Source organism: Bubalus bubalis, chromosome 4 (assembly GCF_019923935.1).
Source record: "Bubalus bubalis isolate 160015118507 breed Murrah chromosome 4, NDDB_SH_1, whole genome shotgun sequence".
NCBI lineage: Eukaryota > Metazoa > Chordata > Mammalia > Artiodactyla > Bovidae > Bubalus > Bubalus bubalis.
This window is the reverse complement of record NC_059160.1, coordinates 56,511,125-56,535,200: the sequence shown is the minus strand read 5'-3', so window position 1 is coordinate 56,535,200 and position 24,076 is coordinate 56,511,125. Positions and strand designations below refer to the sequence as shown.

At 37.2% G+C, this 24,076-nt stretch overlaps 1 protein-coding gene across 4 annotated transcripts in view; it reads right to left on the bottom strand.

Moving 5' to 3' along the window:
• The window catches only part of ANKS1B (ankyrin repeat and sterile alpha motif domain containing 1B), a 1,160,059-nt gene that overhangs the window by 699,308 nt on the left and 436,675 nt on the right, over nucleotides 1-24,076 (bottom strand). For all 4 annotated transcript variants that reach the window (XM_025285022.3, XM_025285025.3, XM_025285027.3 and 1 more), the window contains exon 11: nucleotides 19,402-19,538. In XM_025285022.3, the coding sequence (XP_025140807.3) occupies nucleotides 19,402-19,538 (137 nt within the window). The remainder of the gene's footprint in view (nucleotides 1-19,401; nucleotides 19,539-24,076) is intronic.

Below are 24,076 nucleotides of genomic sequence, written 5' to 3'. Positions count from 1 at the left end.
AATTTGTCTTTGACCCTTGCTCCCCACCCGCAGCAATACCAAAACAAAAAACACACAAAAATCCCTAGATTTCACCTGCTGCTGCTGCTGCTAAGTCACTTCAGTCATGTCCGACTCTGTGTGACCCCATAGACGGCAGCCCACCAGGCTCCCCTGTCCCTGGGATTCTCCAGGCAAGAACACTGGAGTGGGTTGCCATTTCCTTCTCCAGTGCATGAAGGTGAAAAGTGAAAGTGAAGTCGCTCAGTCGTGTCCGACTCGTAGCGACCCCATGGACTGCAGCCCACCAGGCTCCTCCGTCCATGGGATTTTCCAGGCAAAAGTACTGGGGTGGGGTGCCACCTAGACATCACCATTTCAGTAAATAGCACTATGATTCTCACAGCGGTTCAAGCCATAAACCTAGGAATGCTTGATTCACACCCTATATGCCCTGAATTTAACAGAACCACAAATATTTGGGTTCTACTTTGAAAATGTGTCTCAAAAGCATTCACTATTTTATATACCTTCACCACACCACCCTGATCCAAGAACAGAACTCTCTCAATTCAATGACCACAATACCTCTGAATTACTTCTCTTGCTTCTGCTTTTCCTTTATTTCATTTAAAAATGTAAAGGAAATCATGTCACATCCTTGCTTAAGCCCTTCAATGGCCTCTAATTGCACTTGGATCAAAATCTACAATTTTTACAAAGACCTACATGGTTCCCCATCTTCTGCCGCTTAATCTCCAAGCACTTTCCCCTAATACACCTACATGCCATTTGTCTGTTCCTCTACCACAAGTTTATCTCATCATCAGGGTCTTTGTGTCGCTATGTCCTTTCCCTGGAACATTGTCCCTCTGACTCTGCACGGCTGGCTGTTTCTCTTCATTCATGTTCTAACTCAAATATCAGCTTCAGAGAGGTTTTCTCTGCTGTAAAGTACTGACTACTCCTCCAACTTTTGTTTTACTCTGTTTAGTTAGTTCATGGCATTTATCACGATTTGAAATTATCATCTTTATTTATTGTTTACTTGATTATTGTAAATCAACTTCCTCATTGTAAAGCTCCTTGAGGGCAGGGACTTCCTTTTGTCTTATTAATATATTTCCTGTACCTAGCATGAAGCCTGGAATACAGGACACTCTCAGCAAATATGAGTGAAATGGATGAATGCATAAGGGCATCTTATCGGAGATGGCGTGAGAAAGGGTTTTATGTTATGTGATCCTATCCTGTATCAAAAAGGGTAAGAGAACAGATTTCCTTTGAGGAGTTGCAAGAGTTTAGTATGATTGTATGTTGGGGATGGTGGTCATAAAGAGGAGTTCAGTGTCAGGAGATAAACAGGTTAACACCTTACTGAGGAGTTTGGGTGTTACTATGAGGCAATAAGGAGCTCAGGAATATTTTACAAAGGTGAATAACATGATCCAGTTGATAGTATAAAAAGATCACTTGCCACCCAGAGGGAGACTCTGGCACTGGAGGACAAAGCCCACACAAGGTGAGGAGAGTATCCCCACAGAGGATGGTTGTCACACATCTCACAGTGCTTGGAGGGCATCTATCTGTGGACGGCAGCTGGGGTGGAGACTCAAACCAATGCCCAGATGAGGAGGGCAGTCACCAACGCTCAGTCCAGTGGCGAGTCAGAGCACCCTGAAGATAAGGAGGAAGGTGAACTGTACGGTGTGTGACATGCCTGAGCAGAGTGAAGATGGTATCTATGTGGGGGTGGACTGACATGGGAAGGCAGAGCCCAAATGGGGTGAGACTGGCATCCACATATGAGGATGGCCCTAAATGGGTGTCAGGACCAGATCAAATAACTAAATACATTAAGGATAATAGAAGTCATGTTTCTGATTATTAGAAAATGAATTACAAATACTAAAATGAATTCAGTTGTGTAAACACTGAAATTACACTATCACTACGAACTCGTGATTTTCGATAAAGATGGTTGTGGAAATATAGATGTGTGTACATAAATATACCTGTATATACACGTTCATACCCACATACATATACATATTGTGCATACATGTAAATATCCTGTAGCTCTGCCCACTTGGAAGGGCCTTGGAGTGGTGATGTCCTAATAGAAATAAATATACCTAGTACATAAAACTTGGCATCTAAAGATCATTTTCTACTAAAAAGAAATAGTAGAGCCTCTTGGAGAAATGGCTGATTCCATATATGGGACTGGAAAAGTATATATGAGATAAGTTTAGAATATCTTTTTGTTCCCAAAAGCAAGGAAGCACTCCAAGAATGATGGGGACACGTGGAAAGGATGCAGGAGGGCTCCCTTTTGCAGAAACAGGAATCATTAAAGTTTCAAAATAAATAATGATAGTAAAGTTGTAAAACTCATTGACTAAAATAGGAAAATATGAGTCTAAACAAATGCATATAAATAAATTTTAAAATTGAATCTTTGATAGGAAGTGGGATATTAATATAGTTTCAAAGTACTCCCCCACAAATGCTTTTAAGTTACAGAAAATAAAGAATAAGTTTATTTAAAAAAAAAGAATAATTTTACAGTGAATAAGCCTGGGAGACAATGTTAATTAAATGATCAAGGTGAACAACATCAGAAATAAGGCAATCATGTACCACTTGACAGGATGCAATAAACAACAACAAAACAGTGCAGAGTCATTTCTGGATCTTTCTAACAAAGGTGAATATCCTGAATCTAATTATGAGGAAGTATCAGATAGACCCAAATTGAAGGAAATGCTATAAAATAACTGATCTGTTATCTTCAAATGTGCCATGTTTTTACAAGTCCAGAGAATATGGAGGAATCATTCCAGGTTGAAAGAGATTAAAGAGAAATGACAATAGACACAATATATGATTCTAGACTGTATATTTTACCACAAGATATTATTAGGACAACTGATGAAATCTGAATTGGGTTTTAGGATAAATTGGTAGTAATGTATTAAAGTTAATGATCTTTGATTTTTTTCCGGTTATGGATAAATATTCTTTTTTGCAAGAAATGGCACACTAAGGCATTTGGGGTTGACGGCATTCGGCCAGTATCTTACAAAGAGGTCTATGAAAAGGATCTTTGTATTGTGTTTCTAATTCTTCTTTAATGTAATTCTTTCATTGTTTCAAAATATAAAATAATAAAAACATGAAGATCACTCTGTGAGAAATGTAGAAGATAAATTAGAAGCAGATGAGACAAACAAGGAAGACATTGTGGGAGTTATTCCAAAAATCAAGTCAAGAGAAGATGAATCAAGACAATTGCAGTGGGAGCAAAGTAAAGAAAAAGGCTTTGGGAGATATTTGGGAAACAGAGTTGACCTGGTTTGGTGGCTAATTAAACCGAGGGAGAGAAGGAACGGGAGACATCCAGTGCAACCTAAATTTCTGGTTCAGAAACTGAGTGGATGGTGTTGCCATAAATTGATATTAGGAAGGAAGGGCAGATTTTTAGAGTGAAATGATAGGAAAAGGAGTATGTCAAGGCTGTATATTGTCACCCTGCTTATTTAACTTATATGCAGAGTACATCATGAGAAATGCTGGGCTGGAGGAAGCACAAGCTGGAATCAAGATTGCCGGGAGAAATAGCAATAACCTCAGATATGCAGATGACACCACCCTTATGGCAGAAAGTGAAGAGGAACTAAAAAGCCTCTTGATGAACATGAAAGAGGAGAGTGAGAAAGTTGGCTTAAAGCTCAACATTCAGAAAACTAAGATCATGGCATCTGGTCCCATCACTTCATGGGAAATAGATGGGGAAACAGTGGAAACAGTGTCAGACTTTCTTTTTTTGGGCTCCAAAATCACTGCAGATGGTGATTGCAGCCATGAAATTAAAAGACGCTTACTCCTTGGAAGGAAAGTTATGACCAACTTGGATAGCATATTCAAAAGCAGAGACATTACTTTGCCAACAAAGGTCCGTCTAGTCAAGGCTATGGTTTTTCCTGTGGTCATGTATGGATTTGAGAGTTGGACTCTAAAGAAGGCTGAGCGCCAAAGAATTGATGCTTTTGAACTGTGGTGTTGGAGAAAACTCTTGAGAGTCCCTTGGACTGCAAGGAGATCCAACCAGTCCATTCTAAAGGAGATCAGTCCTGGGTGTTCATTGGAAGGACTGATGCTAAAGCTGAAACTCTAATACTTTGGCCATCTCATGTGAAGAGTTGACTCATTGGAAAAGACTCTGATGCTGGAAGGGATTGGGGGCAGGAGGAGAAGGGGACGACAGAGGATGAGACGGCTAGATGGCATCACCAACTCGATGGACATGAATTTGGGTGAACTCCAGGAGTTGATGATGGAAGGGAGGCCTGGAGTGCTGTGATTCATGGGGTCGCAAAGAGTCGGACACAACTGAGCGACTGAACTGTACTGAACTGATGTCTGGCAAGTAAGTATAGCGAGTCTTATTATCTAACACTGTAGGCTACTGGAGCAAATGAAGTATATCTTATCTTTTTATTAAGCTGAACTTGTACTGTCTGGACTCATATTTCCATGAGAAAGAGAATTCCATTAGAGTAACATTCTTGGCCTATTCTCCTACCCTCCACTCATTTCTCCCCAAAGGAGTTAAGAGTTATATAGCTATAAAATTACTTTGGGGGGAAAACTAAGCAGGCTCAACTCTACCCCTTCTGGGCTTTTCCTCTTCAGAACCAACACATCAGCATAATGTATACATTTTCTGTTCTTCTGTGGCAAAAGTACCTTGTCGATTGTCTAGCTATACCAGTGACAGGTTTGGATGTATGTCTAACTCAGTGGAAAGCACATCTGGCCACATATCTAGAACCACATTGTCCAATTATCCTATCAGTAACTTAAAAATATGATGTTTAATTAACTCCTTCATTCCATCTCTCAATTGGTTCTGAATCTGGGAGAAAAAGAAAACAATCTAGTTAATTTGTTGCCTAAACTCCCAAGAACTATGTAAATGTTTTTTATTCCTCATAGTGCCCAATATAATGTGTGAAGAAATTTATTGAGTAGAATTCAATCAGTGTAAAATAGAATGATGCAAAAATAATATTGTATTATAGTAAAAAAATACAGATCCTTCTAACTATTTGTTTTTGGGTTTTAGGATTTTAACATTATTAATTTAAAACTTGTTTTCAACATGATATAATATAGAGTATATTCATTTTATGTCTCCTCATATATAAAATAGGAATCATAATGAGTCTGTTATTTTACATGATTGCTCACAGGATTAAGTGGATTTAAGTCTAGATACCCCACTGCTGCTGTTACTGCTGCTAAGTTGCTTCAGTCATGTCCGACTCTGTGCGACCCCATAGACGGCAGCCCACCAGGCTCCCCCGTCCCTGGGATTCTCCGGGCAAGAATACTGGAGTGGGTTGCCATTTCCTTCTCCAATGCATGAAAGTGAAAAGTGAAAATGAAAGTAAAGTCCTGTCCGACTCCTAGCGACCCCATGGACTGCAGCCTACCAGGCTCCTCCATCCATGGGATTTTCCAGGCAAGAGTACTGGAGTGGGGTGCCATTGCCCTCTCCCAGATACCACACTATAGCATACTAAAAGGAGCACACTATTTATTGCTGAGTCAGCATACTCCCTTTCTCAACAGTATGAATTCATACAGGATGAATGAAAAAAATCAAACCACAATGGAATTGCTAGGGTCAGCTACAAAGAAGTATATCAAATGACCTGGATCATGCTTCCCAAATTGTGTTTTATGGATCACTAGTTGTGAAAAATATTAATGAGTTTCCCAGGGGTGGCAGTGGAGAAAGGCTATGAAAAATTCTTCAGTAAAGAAAAGTGTTTAACCCTCTATTTCCCCCATATATCTGACCATGAAAACAATTTTGTCCCTTAGGAATAATACTCAGAATGAGTGCTCCATAGAGATTAGGACATTCTGATTGAGGGGAAAGGGTAGGATACCTGCCTGGGACTTCTTGACTCAGTAGACTATTCAATGTGGATTTGGCAGAACATTAAGTAAAAAACTTTAAATGCTCTGCTCATCCTATGCTGCTCCCCGGACTATGTATTTACCACCTCACCTAGCTAATTCCTATTCAAATATAAAGTTTAATTTGAGTACTCCCTTCCCAGAACCATCTTCACTGTCTTTTACCAAACCACACTCAGTTTATTAATTCAAATAATATATTTATTGAGCACCAGTTATGTACCAGGTGCTGTTCGAGGTGCTGTGACTGAGCAGTTAATAATAATAATAATATAAAACAGTTATCATTCTCATGCAACATTCATTGAAGTGATGAAGAAAAACACAGAACAAATTAACACATAAATGCTAATCCAGAAGTGAAAAATGTTATAAGGAAAAAATAGCATAAAGGAGATAGAAAGTCAAATGGTGGCTGCTTAATACTCAGTGGTCAGAGAAGGGCTCTCTCATAAGGTGGCATATGAATAATGACCTGAAAGGAGAAAGATAATGAGCCATGCAGATCTCTGAGAGAAGGACATTCTGGCAAATCAAGGATGAGAACAAAAAGACTAAGGTAGAAGCAGTTTGGCTTATCTGAGGTAATGCAGTGAAGGTGGCCCTATATAACTTGACTCTTTAGCTCTTGCTGCTGCTACTGCTAAGTCGCTTCAGTCATGTCTGACTCTGTGGGACCCCATGGACTGCAGCCTACCAGGCTTCTCCGTCCATGGGATTCTCCAGGCAAGAACACTGGAGTGGGTTGCCATTTCCTTCTCCTTAGCTCTTAATCTTTCTCAAATAATTTCCCATTTTCCTGGTGGACAAATTCAGCCAGGATCTCATCAAAAGAAGAGAAATGAGGGTAATTAATATTATGCTGGAATGTGATTGACATGACCTCTGTACAGAATGATGGTGATTTTAGTCATTGGTGGAAGATGCAGTTCATAGTGGATGCCTCCTGGATGCTGACTTTCCCTTCCCCTGACTGGGTCAGCCTGACACAACTCCACGCCGTTTGTCATCTTTGGATTCTCTTACATCCCAGATTTCAGGAGTTTATATTTCCTGTGGCTGTCATATGGAGACATCTCTAAGGAATGAAATGCTGGAGGCTGGGATCCTCCATATTGGCTTCTTCCTCAATTTTTTTTTTCTTTCTGAATTGTTCTTTGTTTCACCTAAAATGATCCATATTTAGCCAGGATCATCCTAAGTAGATTCAAGTCACTTAGGGAACTTAAAAAGGCTCCCAAATATGTTACATAAAAACCAGGGTTGCTATCATCAGAGCCAACTGTGGATGAGACCGTGCGAGTGAGAGGATAGTCTCTCCAAGGTCATATTTCAAATGTGGCCAAATGTGATTTAATTGCCCCTCTAATAACAAACTGGATCGCTATTGAGCTTTATAACTTATAGCACCATGGTACATTTTATCTGATTTGAGCTTTCCTATGTCCCTGAGAAGCAGGCAAGGTAAATACCATCCATATTTTGCTGACAAATTGAGGGTTACATAGAAAGGTTACATAGAGGATATGTGACAGAGCATGAATAGAAATTTATTCTCAAAAAAAATGGTAAGTACCTACAAGCAAAATGTTGCACACAGTTCCATAAAGTCTTGCCTTTAAAGATATCAATTTAATCGGTCTGGAGGGTAGGGCCAAGGCATTGCTAAAAAAAACCTTTCCAGGATATATATCTGAAAGAACACCAAAACTAATTCAAAGAGCCACACGAACCCCTAGTTTTTAAAGCAGCATTATTTAAAATAGCCAAGACATGGAAGCAATCTAAACATTCACCAACAGCTGAATAAATAAAGAAGATGGATATATACACACAATGGAATATTACTCTGCCATAAAAAATGAAATTCTGCCATTTGCAAACCATGTGGATGGATCTGGAGAGCATCAGGCTTAGTGAAATGAGACAGAAAAAGACAAATACTTGATGTTATCACTTATATGTGGAATCTAAAAAATGAAATAAATGTATGGAACAGAATGGAAACAGATTCACAGATTGAGAACAAGCCCTAAAATGACCCCACTTTTTTTATAGTGCCAATTAAATAACCTTTGCCCACATTTGAAATATAACCTTCCAAAGACAATCCTTCTCACTCTTGTTGTCTCATCCATAATTGGCTCTGTTGATAGCAACTCTGGCTTTTAGGTAATGCATTCAGGGAGCCTTTTTAAGCTCCCTCAATGATTTGAATCCCCTTAGCATGATATTGGCTAAATATGAGGTTATCCCCACTTCCCTACCAATGGGGAGAAAAAATTGGGGGGCAAGATGAGAGTAGGGAATTAAGAAGTACAGACTACTATGTACAAAATAAAATAAACAATAAGAATTGTTTTGTAATAACTGTAAATAGAATATAATCTTTAAAAATATTTAGTCTCTATGGTGTACGCCTGACACTAATATAAAGTCAACTATACTTCAATAAAAATAAAAAGCTTCCAGGACATTCCAATTTGTCCAGGACTACTAGTTGATTTTTGGGGTCATTGACTTCTTCCTCAATTTTTTTTTTCTTTCTGAATTGTTCTTTGTTTCGCCTAAGATTATTTTCTATTGGTTTACTACTTTTCTGTTTTCAGCCTTCTCCTCTCACTTAGCTTTGGGTGTGTGCATGCTCAGTCGCCCAGTTGTGTCTAACTGTTTGCAACCCCATGCACTGTAGCCCACCAGGCTCTGTCCATGGGATTTCCCAGGCAAAAACACTGATGTGGGTTGCCATTTCCTCTCCAGGGGAATCTTCCTGACTCAGGAATCAAACCTGTATCTGCTGTGTCTCCTGCATTGCAGGCAGGTTATTGCCACTGAGTCACCAAGGAAACTGGTTGTAGGACTCCAAATGATAGTTATGCAGTCTTCTTTGGTTCCCATCTTTAGGCTCATCTTCCGTTTTCTAATCTATTATTTTCCTCTCAAACTTCATCATCTCTCTGGAATATCATAGTCCCTCTTGATTATTTTCTCCCTATTGAGCTAACTGTGCTTCCCTGGTGGCTCAGTGGTAAAGAAATCTGACTGCCAATGCAGGAGATGTGGGTTCAATCCCTGGGTCAGGAGGATCCCCTGGAGAAGGAAACGACAACCCACTCCAGTATTCTTGCCTGGGAAATCCCATGGACAGAGAAGCCAGACAGGCTACAGTCCATGGGGTCGCAAACAAGTCCGACACGACTTAGTGACTAAACAACAACAACAATAGGGTAATTAACGTTAACAGACTATTGGAGTTAGACCAGAGTTCTTCTAGTCAGTGACTGTGTAACACTGGGGAAATTATTCAATCTAACCCTCAGACCCAATCAGTAAAATAAAGGAAAAACCTTGTAGGGTTTTTATAAGAAATAAATGAAACACAGGCACAATAATAGAACTAAATGGTTCAGTACTCAATAATAAAGATACTTTTAAAAGATTATCTCTTTGAAAGACTTATTATTCTTTATCTATTTTTACTGCAACCCAATACAATATGCTATACTTATTCTGAGTTATATGCCTTTGCTTTTTACATACCCACTCTCATTTCTAATTCTAAATTTTAGCATATGTATTCTCTAACCTTCCAGTGCCCAGTAAAATGTGATTCTAGATTTGGCAAGAATTTTATGCACCCCCAGTTCTAAACCCTTAATGAAGGGAGAGATAATGTGGTTTATTATTAAACTACTTTATTATTAGTTCATTAAGCACAAAGAAAGTCCAGGAGAATGCCCAAATTATTTATTTCCTCCAGGTTGAGTTGTCACCTGATTGAAACAGAGGCCATCATAGGTAGGAGTTCAGGAATAGCTCATCTTTTTGCAAACCATCTCCCTTAGACTCTTGAGAAAACTGTTTCCTCGAGTATTCTCTTTTCTTTACCCTTATGCCCTCTTTGCTTGTTTTTCATAGGGTCCTTCCTCTTCTGCAAAAGTATAGCCTGAAATCACTTCATTCTGCTGAACACTATTCAGGATAGGATTTAAAATGCATGGTGGAATCGGGACAGTAGCAGTAGTACCTTAAAATACTCATAACTTTCAAATTTTCCAGGTTGGCTTTCTGTTAGCATCCAACTATGTTCATTAAGGTATTATAATGTTCAATATTAAGCACCTGTTTGTCTTCTCTGTGACATTGTGCTAAAATAGTCTCTTCTGCCTCTACTTTGGGTCATTTCTCAAACATCCTTTATTACTATAGATTTGATTCATGCTATGAAATAAGAGAAAAGAGTAGAAAATCAACCCAATTAAAACAACCACTGAGGCATAGCTCAAGAAAGCAGTACTTTAGCAACTAGTGCTTTATCTAAAGTGTCTTTTGCATCCAGAGATGCCAGAATGTTTGAACTTTGAAGTTGATTAGATTTAGTTTCTCCTCCTATTATACAATTTAACATTACAGTCTCCATCATGCATGTCTCTTTTAGTCTCCTCATTCCTGTTCTTTACAACCAGGTTTAATTTCCGATATCCTAAAATAAAAGAAAACTGTTTCCTTAACCATGCCCATCTTTCAACACACTGCCACATGCTTTCTTTCCTTTTACCACCACCATTTTGTTCCTTTTAAAACCAACTATTCAAAAAAGTAATCTACAATTAGTGCATTGTTTTTCTCCAACTCTTCAACTCTTTGCATTTTTTCCGTTTGAGAGAAATTGCATTCTTGAAGGTCTTTGCCCTCATAATCACCACATAAAGTGACATTTTAATCTTCCTTTTCCTCCACCTCCCGAAAAGTCTTGACAGTATTGTCTAATCTCCTCTTCAGTTTTCTTTTCTCTCTTTATATTCATGACAACGTGCTGTCTTCCTTCTTTCAGTCAGTTCAGTCCCTCAGTCATGTCTGATTCTTTGCGACCCCATGGAATGCAGCATGCCAGGCTTCCCTGTCCATCACCAACTCCCAGAGCTTACTCAAACACATGTCCATCGAGTTGGGGATGCCATCCAATTATCTCATCCTCTGTTGTCCCTTTCTCCTCCCACCTTCAATCTTTCCCAGCAACAGGGTCTTTTCCAATGTCAGTTCTTCGTGTCAGGTGGCCAAGTATTGGAGTTTCAGCTTCAGCATCAGTCCTTCCAATGAATATTCAGGACTGATTTCCTTTAGGATGGACAGGTTGGATCTCCTTGCAGTCCAAGGGACTCTCAAGAGTCTTCTCCAACACCACAGTTCAAAAGCATCAATTCTTCGGCACTCAGCTTTCTTCTTACTCCAACTCTTACATCCATACATGACTACTAGAAAAACCATAGCTTTGACTAGGCGGACCTTTTGTTGATAAAATGCTGTCGAGGTTGGTCATAGCTTTTCTTCCCAGGAGCAAGTGTCTTTTAATTCCATGGCTGCAGTCACCATCTGCAGTGATTTTGCAGCCTAAGAAAATAAAGTCTCTCACTGTTTCCATTGTTTTTTTTTTTTTTTCTTTCTTTTTTTTAAATTTTATTTTATTTTTAAACTTTACATAATTGTATTAGTTTTGCCAAATATCAAAATGAATCCGCCACAGGTATACATGTGTTCCCCATCCTGAACCCTCCTCCCTCCTCCCTCCCCATTCCATCCCTCTGGGTCGTTCCAGTGCACCAGCCCCAAGCATCCAGTATCGTGCATCGAACCTGGACTGGCAACTCGTTTCATACATGATATTTTACATGTTTCAATGCCATTCTCCCAAATCTTCCCACCCTCTCCCTCTCCCACAGAGTCCATAAGACTGTTCTATACATCAGTGTCTCTTTTGCTGTCTCGTACACAGGGTTATTGTTACCATCTTTCTAAATTCCATATATATGCATTAGTATACTGTATTGGTGTTTTTCTTTCTGGCTTACTTCACTCTGTATAATAGGCTCCAGTTTCATCCACCTCATTAGAACTGATTCAAATGTATTCTTTTTAATGGCTGAGTAATACTCCATTGTGTATATGTACCACTGCTTTCTTATCCATTCATCTGCTGATGGACATCTAGGTTGCTTCCATGTCCTGGCTATTATAAACAGTGCTGCGATGAACATTGGGGTACACGTGTCTCGTTCAGTTCTGGTTTCCTCAGTGTGTATGCCCAGCAGTGGGATTGCTGGATCATAAAGCAGTTCTATTTCCAGTTTTTTTAAGGAATCTCCACACTGTTCTCCATAGTGGCTGTACTAGTTTGCATTCCCACCAACAGTGTAAGAGGGTTCCCACTGTTTCCATTGTTTCCTCATCTATTTGCCATGAAATGATGGGACCAGATGCCATGATGTTAGTTTTCTGAATGTTGAGTTTTAAGCCAACTTTTCACTCTCCTCTTTCACCTCCATCAAGAGGCTCTTTAGTTCCTCTTTGCTTTCTGCCATAAAGGTGGTGTCATCTGCATATCTAAGGTTATTGATATTTCTCCCGGCCACCTTGATTCCAGGTTGTGCTACTTCCAGCCCAGAATTTTGCATGATATACTCTGCATATAAGTTAAATAAGCAGCATGACAATATACAGCCTTGATGTACTCCTTTCCCTACTTGGAACCAGCCTGTTGTTCCATGTCCAGTTCTAACTGTTGTTTCTTGACCTGCATACAGATTTCTCAGGAGGCAGGTCAGGAAATACCAGGTGGTCTGGTATTTCCACCTCTTTCAGAATTTTCCACAGTTTATTGTGATCCACACAGTCAAAGACTTTGGCATAGTCAATAAAGTAGAAGTAGATGTTTTTCTGGAACTCTCTTGCTTTTTTGATGATCCAGCAGATGTTGCCAAGTTGATCTCGGGTTCCTCTGCCTTTTCTAAATCCAACTTGAACATCTGGAAGTTCACAGTTCACGTATGCTGAAGCCTGGCTTGGAGAATTTTGAGCATTACTTTGCTAGTGTGTGAGATGAGTGCAATTGTGCAGTAGTTTGAACATTCGTTGACATTGCCTTTCTTTGTAACTGGAATGAAAACTGACCATTTACAGTCCTGTGGCCACTGCTGAGTTTTCCAAATTTGCTGACATATTGAGAGCAGCACTTACATAGCATCAACTTTTAAGATTTGAAATAGCTCAACTGGAATTCCATCCCTCCACTAGCTTTGTTCATAGTGATGCTCCTAAGGCCCATTTGCCTTCACATTCCAGGATGTCTGGCTCTTCCTCCTTTATCATTTCTCAATGCTTCTGTCTTTCTTTTACTAAGGCCCTGTTTCTCAAGTAAATGTTAAGACATTACTTAAACATCTTTGTTTTCAATTTCTTCATCTATAAAATTACAATAATAATATCCATTCCCTCCAAAATTATGAAAATTAAATTATATTAGGTGCTTCACAAATATTAACTATATTCCTAAGTGTAAGCATTTGCGAGCATACCACCTTTGGTACTATTTTTCTTTACCATCAAATTCTATAAATGACTGTAAAATCTTTACCTTAAGCTCCTAACCTCTCTCACCACAATTCTATACTAATATTTCAGTTTGTATACCATGCCTTACTCTCAATGAGTTTACAAAACCAAATTTGTCATATCACCCTCCCCCTCATCAAAATGAACTTCTGCTTAAGTTTTTCCTATATCTATTACTATCATTCAAAAATTCCAGTCAACCAGTCATCTTTGACTCCCTTAGGTCTAATCCACGTTTCCATACATGTTTTATCCAAAGTGTCTCTTGCATCAGGTGCTATACAAAAAGGATAAAACATCATAACCAAGTTCAAAGTTGGATTAACATTCAAAATTAAAGGAATGCATTTATCACTTTAATAGAACAAAAATAAAAAAAGTAATATGATCACCCAAATATATATTAAAAAACAATAAAATGGGAAAAAACACTTTAATGTTAAAAAAACTTTCAGCAGGTGTACCTATGGCTGATTCTTGTTGATGTATGAGAGAAACCACAAAATTCTGCAAAGCAATTATCATTCAATTTAAAAAATAAAAAAGAGAAAAGAAAAAAAAAAAGCTCTCTGTAAACTAGCAGCAGAAGGGTACATATAAGAAACTTAAAGCTTATAGTTAATGTTGAAATCCTGAGTGTGTTCCCTCAAAATAGCAAATAAGGAAAGGATTTCTGGCTTTACTACTTCCATGCACCATAAAGATAAGAAAAAGAAATAAAAGACATAAAAATCAGAAAGGATAAAGTAAGACCATTATTATTTTCAGATGACAGGGAAGGAAAAAATCCTAAGGAAATTATTTTTTAAAGGAACTACTGTGAGTTTTAAATGAAATAATCCAGGTGGAAGTTACAAGGATGATATAAAACTCAATTGTATTTCTATATATCAACAGTAAACAAAATTGGAAAGTTAAAATAGTAAACAGTACTAAAGCATTAAGTCAACTCAGTGAGAAAGGGAAGTCTTTTGCCATATAGGAAAAAAAATGAAACTTGACTCCCACCTCACACCATACAAAAATGATTTGTGATAGTTTGCAGAACTAAATGCAAAAGCCAGAACCAGAAAGCTTATGGGGGAAAAAAAATGGGTGCATATACTTATAACCTGGGAAAAGACACAAAATGCACTAACCATGAAAAATAATTTAAAAATCAGATCTCACTAAAATTAAAATATTCTATTCATCAAAAGGTACCATTAAAAAATATTAAGGTCGGTTTTCCCCTGGTGGTCCAGTAGTTAAGGACCTGCTTTGTAATACAGGAGACACGGGTTTGATCCCCAGCCGGGGAAGATCCCTCATGCCATGGGGAAACAGCCCGTGCGCCACAGCTACTGAAGCAGCACTCCAGAGTCCATGCTCTGCAACAAGAGAAGCCACCACAGTGAGAAGCCCATGCGCCGCTACTGGACAGTGACCCCTACTCAGCACAGCTGGAGAAGCCCACTTGCAGCAGCTAAGACCCAGCACAACCATAAATAAAGAAAAAGCTTTTTAAAAATGAAGGCAAATCACAGACTGGGAAAAATATTTGCAGTGCATAAACCAGACAAATAACTAAAATCTTTTGGAATTAGGGGAGAATTTAGTAATAAATGTAGTAATAAAAATACTGTAGTAGTAATAAATGTCATATGAATGTAGCAATAAAAAATTACTACAAATTGACAATTAGGAAATTGAACAATCCCATAAAAAAGACGTGAACAGGCACTTCTCAAAAGATATAATAATGAGCAATAGCCACAGGAAAAAGTGCTCAAAGCCATAATGAGAAATGCTTTCATACCCATAAGGATGGTTAAAATGAAAAAAATTGAAAGTGTAAATGTTGGTGAGACTGTGGAGAAATAAAAAATCTCAGATATTTCTATGTGGGATTAAATTATGGAACTACTACTTCAGAAAACTCTTGGCAAGTTTCTTATAATATTAGCTATTCATCTACCCTACAACCTGACAATTCTACTTTTTGGTATCTATATGAACATATAGTGCACATTCATTCATAACACCAAATAACATGAAACAACTATGTTAATCCAACTCCTCAGCAAAAAAGAAAAAAAAAAAAAAAGGCATAACATGAGTGAATTACATTGAGTGAAAGAATCCAGACCTGGGCATACATAAAACATACACACACAGTAGGATTCTATTTACATAAACTCCAAGAATAGGCAATTCTAAATTATGATGATAAAAATCAGAAAGAAGTGGCACCAGTGGTAAAGAGTCTGCCTGCCAGTTCAGGAGATGCAAGAGATGTGGGTTCGATCCCTGGGTTGGGAAGATTCCCTGGAGTAGGAAATGGCAACCCACTGCATTACTCTTGCCTGGAAAATCCCATGGACAGAAGACCCTGATGGGCTACAGTCCATGGGGTTGCAAAGAGTCAGACATGACTGAGCAACTGAGCAAGCATGCATGCACACACAGGCAGGAATAAGGGCCACGGGTTGGAAACAGGCATGAGGCAACTTTCTGAGGGTAACACCAATGTTCTATATCCTGCCTTGGATGGTGGTTACACCTACATACACAGTTGTCAAAATCCATCAAACTGTATTCTTCTATTAAGTGTAAAAAGATGCTTCACCAGCAAAACATTAAAAAGAAAAAAAGGCATTACAAAGAAAAAGCAAAAAGAAAACTGGTATGTCAATGCTGTGCTATGCTTAGTCGCTCAGTTGTGTCCAACTCTTTGCGACCCCATGGACTGTCCACCAGGCTCCACTGTCCATGGGGATTCTCTAGGCAAGAATACTGGAGGAATGCCCTCCTCCAGGGGATTTTCCCAACCCAGGGATCAAAACCAGGTCTCCTGCAATAGACCTACCTAAATTTTTTAACATGTAAATATTTTTCAAGTATTTCAAGTATCTTTTCAAGTTTAGAAACAGTTCTACTTTCAAGTATGAGTAAGTGAGCTTAGCCTTGCAAATTCATCTAAATAGAGAGCCTCAGGCTTGTGGATCAATATACTGAAAAGAAACAAAGAGAAGCCAGTAGCACATCAGTATTTCAGACTCTGTGAATCAAAAATAGAAAGTTTCACAATCTGAGGAATTTTAGGACATGTAAGAGTCCAAAGAAGCAAAGGTAAAAAGATCAAATATAGTATGCAGAATTAACGGTTGTGACTTACTGAGTTAATAAATATGCCAAATAGTCAAACTCAATAAAGCACTGCAAAATCTGTCACAATTAATACACCAGTCAGAAACACATGCAATGTATAATCAGCTCTACCTCATATTGAAAGCAAGAACTCATTGGTTATAATGGATATCTGCCATTTATAGATAGAGTTAGGAAAGTAGACTAGATAAAGGTATGCATGAGGCGAAGGAGAAATAACCCAACTTGCTCTATCTGATCAGTATCTATTTGTAGTGAGTGAATACGATGGACAGTTCAGTTTTTATCTCTCATCTGTTTTGTATCAGTCTTCTCACAATAAGACTAAACACATGTACTAATGTCCAGGCAAATAAATGTAAATTAGTGATTAAGAGTTGTACTTGTACTTCCATTTTAAAGGCTCATCACTGATTTTAAGAGTGAAATGATCATTCCAATTATGTTATTAATTTCTAATTAATAAATGAAAACAGTATCTGAATACCCATAAGTCAATCAAATCACATTCATGCATTTCCAGACAGAAAAGCCAGGAGAATTATCAAACACCTAGAGGGTTAATAAGCCTATGATCAAAATATAGACTCTTATATAAGCTAACCAATAATTATCTTTCCTTTGGAACAGTAGCTGTTGTCAATGGTCCATTCCTGACACACCTGTGCCTTGTCAGAGCACACCAGGGAGTCCTCTATTTTATCCATCTAGCTGTCTGCTGTTCACACCCTCTAGTCTCCAAACCATTTCTTGAAATCATGTGTTCTACTCCAATACTCCTTCATAATTACTTTCACTTGAATTTTCTATTCCCTGCTCTCTATAATAAATGAAGAACCCCAGGAGATCAGGACTCAAAAGGAGAAATAACTACTGCACCAATGTCTCTGAGGTAAAAGAAAGAGTGGCCCATGTGAGGTTATATTCTTTCTTAATTATATGCCTTAGCTGTTATTGTTCTACAACATACATACATACAGGCTGCCTTGGTTCTAACTGAAATACCATCATCCTTAGTTTCACAATTTTTTCCCTTCATTTTTTCTTCCCTAAATCATCATTATAACATCTAATAAAGGAAAGTAGAGTCAGTTACCTTCATATACATTTAAAAATGGACAGAACCAAGGAGTGGAGTCAAGTGGAATTTCTGGCTTTAACACTACTCCTAGATTTCTTCAAAGTTTACTAAAATAAGATAGAATATGTAAAGGAGGATTTATGGAGTAAGATCCATTAGAGTTCATTAGATTACACAGAAAAGAATCTTTTTCATTCACTGAATGACCAAATGCATTTACATTAGAGAATTTACACTGATATAAAATTAACTGTTTAGCCATAAATTTTATTAATATATATAAGACAATCTCCTACATAAATAGTTTAAAATGTTGGAAATGCAATAGCTGCCCAACAGCACCAGAAACACCTTAACCTAGTGAGAAAACCAATGATAATAAATGTGACATTTGGCAACTAAATCTAAGTTTAGTGGGGCTGATTTCCTGAAACAAATGAACTAGGTCAAATTTCCCTTAAAACGAAGAGGAATTATTGAAGACATTTTCCTGCTCCACATACCAGGACATTGTGTGAAATATTACCTATGCCTAAATGAACCTATAAGTTTTATCCTCATAAAGAGGTAGCAAATTATATATCCTAATGAGGAGTTTTCTATCCTCTGAACAGGATTGTAGGAGACAATTATTACACCAAGGAAAGTACAAGAAACTTCAAATCAGTTGCACAACTTAGCCCCTTTGGAGTGCCAATATCCTTATCCATAACACTAAAATATACATTCCCTTGGAACTGATAAAGGTTAAACAAAATAATTTGTAGGAAAGTGTTCTACAAGCTGTAGCAGATATGCAAAGCTTAAATGTCATTTTACTGATGAGGATGATACATATAATAAAAAAATCCAAAATAAGTTGTGTTAAAGAAGGTAAGATGTTAAACAAATTATTGCTCATTTAGGTCAAAACAATATTAAAAGACATATTTGTTCTGCAAATTGGCCCAAACTATTTGTTCATACTATATATCTAAGGAGATAGTGAATGGCATTGATTGGATCCAAAGTTCCTCTCTCTTGAATTTTATGAGGCCCATTCAGAATGAGCTAGGTTGAGAACACCACCAATTCCATGTTCTGAGTCCATCTGTTGGCAAAAATATAATGCAAACAGCTTTATAAGTGCTATTTTCAATGAAATATCACAGAACAGCTTGTCCCAATGATATTTCTAAAGCTTGCCTGCAAACCGCCTACTGGGAAATCCAACTGAAAGAAAAGGGGTAAGAGAAAGAAACCCATACAGAAAAGTGACAGAAATAGAAAAAAAAGAACAAAAGGTAAAGAGACTAGCTAGAGGAAATTGAGCACTGGAGAAAAATAAGGAGCAATGAGAGCTGCAATATCAGATACAGACAAAATTAGTTTGAAGCCATAAAAGATAAAGATTTGGAAAAAACATGTATATATAGACAAGTGGGGTTGGAGGATAAAGGACTTATCACAAACAATGTGGCATGTCCAAAGAAATGAAGACAAAAGAAAAAGGAAACACCAGAAAACATGTAACAGCTCAATAGTTTGAGCATAATTATTAAAATGTTGAGAAAAATGATGTGAAATAGCCATTTTTCTAAGCTTGTTTTTTCATGTAATATACAAATTCAATTTTCCAAAAGCTAACAGATTTCAATGTGTATCATCATCTCGAAGGGAAGGAAACATTCTCTTCCAAGTCCATTCTTTTAACCTGGAAGTCCATTTACTTATAAAATAGTCCTGGTATTGCAATATAGATGGTGTGCATGCACTGATTCAAAAACAAAATATATTAAACTGCACATGATGTCATGATGAGCACTTACCTGGGGTCGAATGACTTTTACAATATTTTTGAGGGCAGTATCAGGGGATGGAGGTGAGCAGTCAGGTGTTGGGCCTGTAGAGCTGTTTCTATGGTTACTAGTTCCTGGAGCAGTAATTGCTACCTCAGAGGCATTATCTGGGAATAAAAATAGAACAACCATGAACCTAATCACTCAGTTTACCTTCTAAGACTTAAAATTACTTTAATGAAAATGAATTGATATTTAAACTTAAAACTGGTATTAATTACAAGATCATAATGTGGAGTACACTCAGCAGTTTATTTTAAAGATAATTTGACGCATATATATGGAATTTAGAAAGATGGTAACAATAACCCTGTGTACGAGACAGCAAAAGAGACACTGATGTATAGAACAGTCTTATGGACTCTGTGGGAGAGGGAGAGGGTGGGAAGATTTGGGAGAATGGCATTGAAACATGTAAAATATCATGTAGGAAACGAGTTGCCAGTCCAGGTTCGATGCACGATACTGGATGCTTGGGGCTGGTGCACTGGGACGACCCAGAGGGATGGTATGGGGAGGGAGGAGGGAGGAGGGTTCAGGATGGGGAACACATGTATACCTGTGGTGGATTCATTTTGATATTTGGCAAAACTAATATAATTATGTAAAATTTAAAAATAAAATAAAATTTAAAAAAAAAGATAATTTGTTTATTGAATGTTTTATTTTCTTTTAGAATGGTAAATATTCCCCTGTAGTATTGTTCCAAGGAGGAAGAGTATTATTACTTAATTTATAATGATAGATCATCCAGTATAAATGCTTAGATTGCCATTATACAGACGACTAAAACATCACCTTAACTTAAAAGAATGCTCTTTTTATATGACTGGCCTAAGTTTTCTCTATAATATTCATGCCTTCCCAAAGCACTTTTCCCAGAAATCCCTCAAATTGTAAAAAAAAAAAAAAAAAAAAAAAAAATTGCATCCCAGTAAATTAACCTGGATAAAAAACTGACATTTGTGCAAAATAGTTTTATAATGTAGATAAAAACAAAATTATCACTCTCAGATACATGTATCTTCCTAGATGGTCAAAGCTAAGTGAATGAAATTTCAAAAATCCAAAGTAATCTTCCCTTATGTTCAGTATTGTGGGAGCAGAAATAAGAAACTGATGACTTGAAAATCAGCAATATGTATAGCATTTTCCTCTTAAATTTATATCAAAACAAAATAACATCAAAGATGCAGTTTTAGAATGCTTAAAATACTGGGGAAAGGATGGAGAAGGTTCTGTAAATAACTCCTGCTAGCACATAGAAGTTATATTATTTTAACGACAGTTTGGCAAATCCTCTAGAGTTTTTTATGGAAACTGTTGCAAGCTCAAATCTTCAAAACATTTACTTCCTTGTTATATTTTTAATTAGTCCCCAATAATTTTCTGTACTTGACATCTGAATTGGTCCAAAAGTGACTAAGACTGAATTCTTTAGAGACCAGCAAGTTTCTCTGTTCCATGGCCATTGTCAACAATCCCAGGTGAAAAGCAATAATTTGTTAAGGCACTTCTTGCTCACAGAAAGCAAGAGGATGAAACTCTACCCATTACTTTAAAATATAATTTATTTTCACTGGGGAATCCAGACATAGGCTCATGAAATAAAAAATGCAAGAGTGACACACCAAATTAAATAGATAATTCATAAAACGTCTTAGATGTGTCCAGAGCTCACTCTTGATTTAATATAATACATAAGGTGGGGTTTGAATGAGCATCTCAAGAATAAGCCACGTTCTGAAAGACAGTAGTCTGTGGGGGAAGTCTTCTGAATAGGCTAAGGTAGTATGAGTGAACACTGAAATGGAGACAAAACATCAGTTAGCAAGAATGACAAGATGCATTCATTCTCTCTAATTTGTCCCCTCCTTCTTTCATTCATTCACTCATACATCTAAAACATTTATTTGGGAGCAATTATGTATTTGCCATTATGTTTTATGGATAAATTGAAAAGAATCTCTGGTCAGGGATTAGGATGAATAGGTGGAACATAGACTCTCAGGGCAGTGAAACTATTCCACACAATACTGTAGCTGTGGGTATATGTCTCTGTAAATTTGTCCAAACCCACAGAATGTACAGCACCAAGAGGGAACCCTCACGTGAACTATGGACTTTGTGTGATAATGATGTGTCAGTGCCAAGGTTCACTGACTGAAACTGAATGTACCACTCTGGAGGGGGATACTGACAGTGTGGGAGGCTGCACCTGCGTGGCAGCAGGGAGTACAAAAGGAATCTCTATACTTTCCACTTGATTTTTCTGTAAACTTAAAACTGCTGTAAAAAATAAAGTCTAGTAAATTTTTTTTTAAATCTCTGCCCTTGCGAGGTATACAATCAAATGTGCCATGAGACATGCAAGCAATTTATAATGCAATATAACTTGAGAGTTGATAACAGGTAAATGAAGCATGATGAAAAAGCAGGGGGAGAAGAAATCCAACTGTGGCTGGGAAGGAAGATGGTTGTGAAAAGCTGCGGTTTTCAGGTAAGAAAGGTAGGACTAGAACATAAAACAGAAGGGCTTGGAGAGTGAAAGAGTATATATAAAGCTAATATTTTATGTTAGGAAGATGTTGGAGCTAAGTTTAGGTAACTAAAAGTAGGTTTTAGTATTTTGTTTGTGCTTAATTCTGTAGGCAATGGGAAGTACTGAAGATATTTAAGCAGAGACCAGCCTAGTAATGACAATAATTGCTAATGGTTATTGAGCATTTATTATGTGCAGGGAGCATGTTAAATTCTTTTACTTACTGAATCTCGTTGAATCCTCCAAATAATTCTTTGAAATAGCTTCTATTACTACCACTCCCATTTTACAGAAAAGACAATCACAAAGTTAAATTTCCAGTAAATGGATGACAAGAAATTCTAGATTGATGGCACATTGCCTTTCTGCTGGCTAGCATGCCCGAGGTACGCACATATGAACAGAGGAGGCACAGCCTGAGGACTATTGTCATAGTCAAGTTACGGGCAATCTCTACTTCTAAATAGAGTCAACCAACTCCACAAAAACAAAGTAGAATGTGGAAACAGTAAGACAGAAATAATAAAAACAGAAAATATCAACCATAAACACATCTTAGAGTACACTTGTGTGTACTATATGTATAATACCTGGAAGCAGGGAGATGAGTTAACAACAGTGACTCAGGATAAATCAGGGTATTAGCATTTGAGTTGGTGATAAGGTTGGATTCTGGATATATTTTGAAGATAGACTAATAGAATTTCTTGATATGTTGGATACAGGGGAGGAGAGGAATAGAGAAGGCAAGCATGACTAAGGTTTTTGGCCTGAGGAACTGAAAAAGATGGAGTTTTGAGCAGCAGAAATAGGAAAGACTATTGGAAAAGCACACATTCCCTACTATATCACTTCAAATCTTGCCTCTATCCCATTTTCTCTCTTCTCTCCTTTTGGAATTCAGTGAAATAATGTTAGACTTATTATTTATTATAATTTATTATCTCTTTTGTACCCTCATTGTTTTCTCTCTGTATTGCATTCTGAATAGCTTTATACATATATAAATATTCATTTTCCAGCTTACTGGTTCTTTCTTCAGCTATCAAACCATTTACTTACTTTCAATTATGCTTTTCAGTTCTAAAATTTCTATCTGGTTCTTTTTCAAATACACTACATTATCATTTAGCATTTTCAATACCCCAGCATTTGCTTACTCTTATTTATTCAAATTGGAAGTTGTTTTGCTTTTTAATCTGTCTGATAATTCCAATGCTTGAAGTCTTCATGAATCTGTTTTTATGCCTCTATTTCTCATTCATAGTATTTTGTTCTGTCTGTCCGTCACATCTTCAATTCTGTGCTACTTTTTACTTTTTATTAGAATGAATTAAACATTAATTATGACTCTTTTAGTAAATATTAATTAAAAAAAGAATACAAACTCATATTCTAATACCAGATGCTGGGGTTTGGGGAAAACCTATCTATTCAATGTTAGATAATTTATTTAATTACTCTGGATTTTAGTCTTTCTTTAAAACATGAGGATGATTAATAACTATATTCTGAGGCTATGTGTGAGAGAATTCAAATGAAAAATAACTAGCACATAATCAGATACATAGTATGCAGTTACAAATTTGAGTTTCCTTTTTCCTTATCAAACCAAATATCATCAGAATTAAACTAAAATATGGAGGAAAGAAAATCTAGAGAGAAAAGCAAGGGTATAAATAGTAGTACTTTGTAGATAAAATATCTAGAGTAATAACTCTGAGTACTTGGGTAGAATTTGAGACCAGTATCTTTCAGCTACTAACACAAATTGGTAGGGACAGAATTTAATTCCAGAAATAAGAGATGATCCCTTGAGGAATGATTCACTGCAAGGTCTGGCCCTGTTAAGTGCTTTTGCCTCAAAGCCAGAAAAAACTGTTGGGTAGTCCATGCAGACTGTAAAGCAAAAGCTTCTTGAATGTTTCTTGTAAGTAATTTAATACATACTACAAGATAGTGAATAATCAAGAACTAAATTATTTTAAAAAGACTCTAAGTGTGTCCATCTTCTGAATCCATGATCTGTACCATTACACTGATAATTTGATTTTATACTACCTTGCATTGTTCATTATCTCTTCCAGACTAGGTTATATTTTC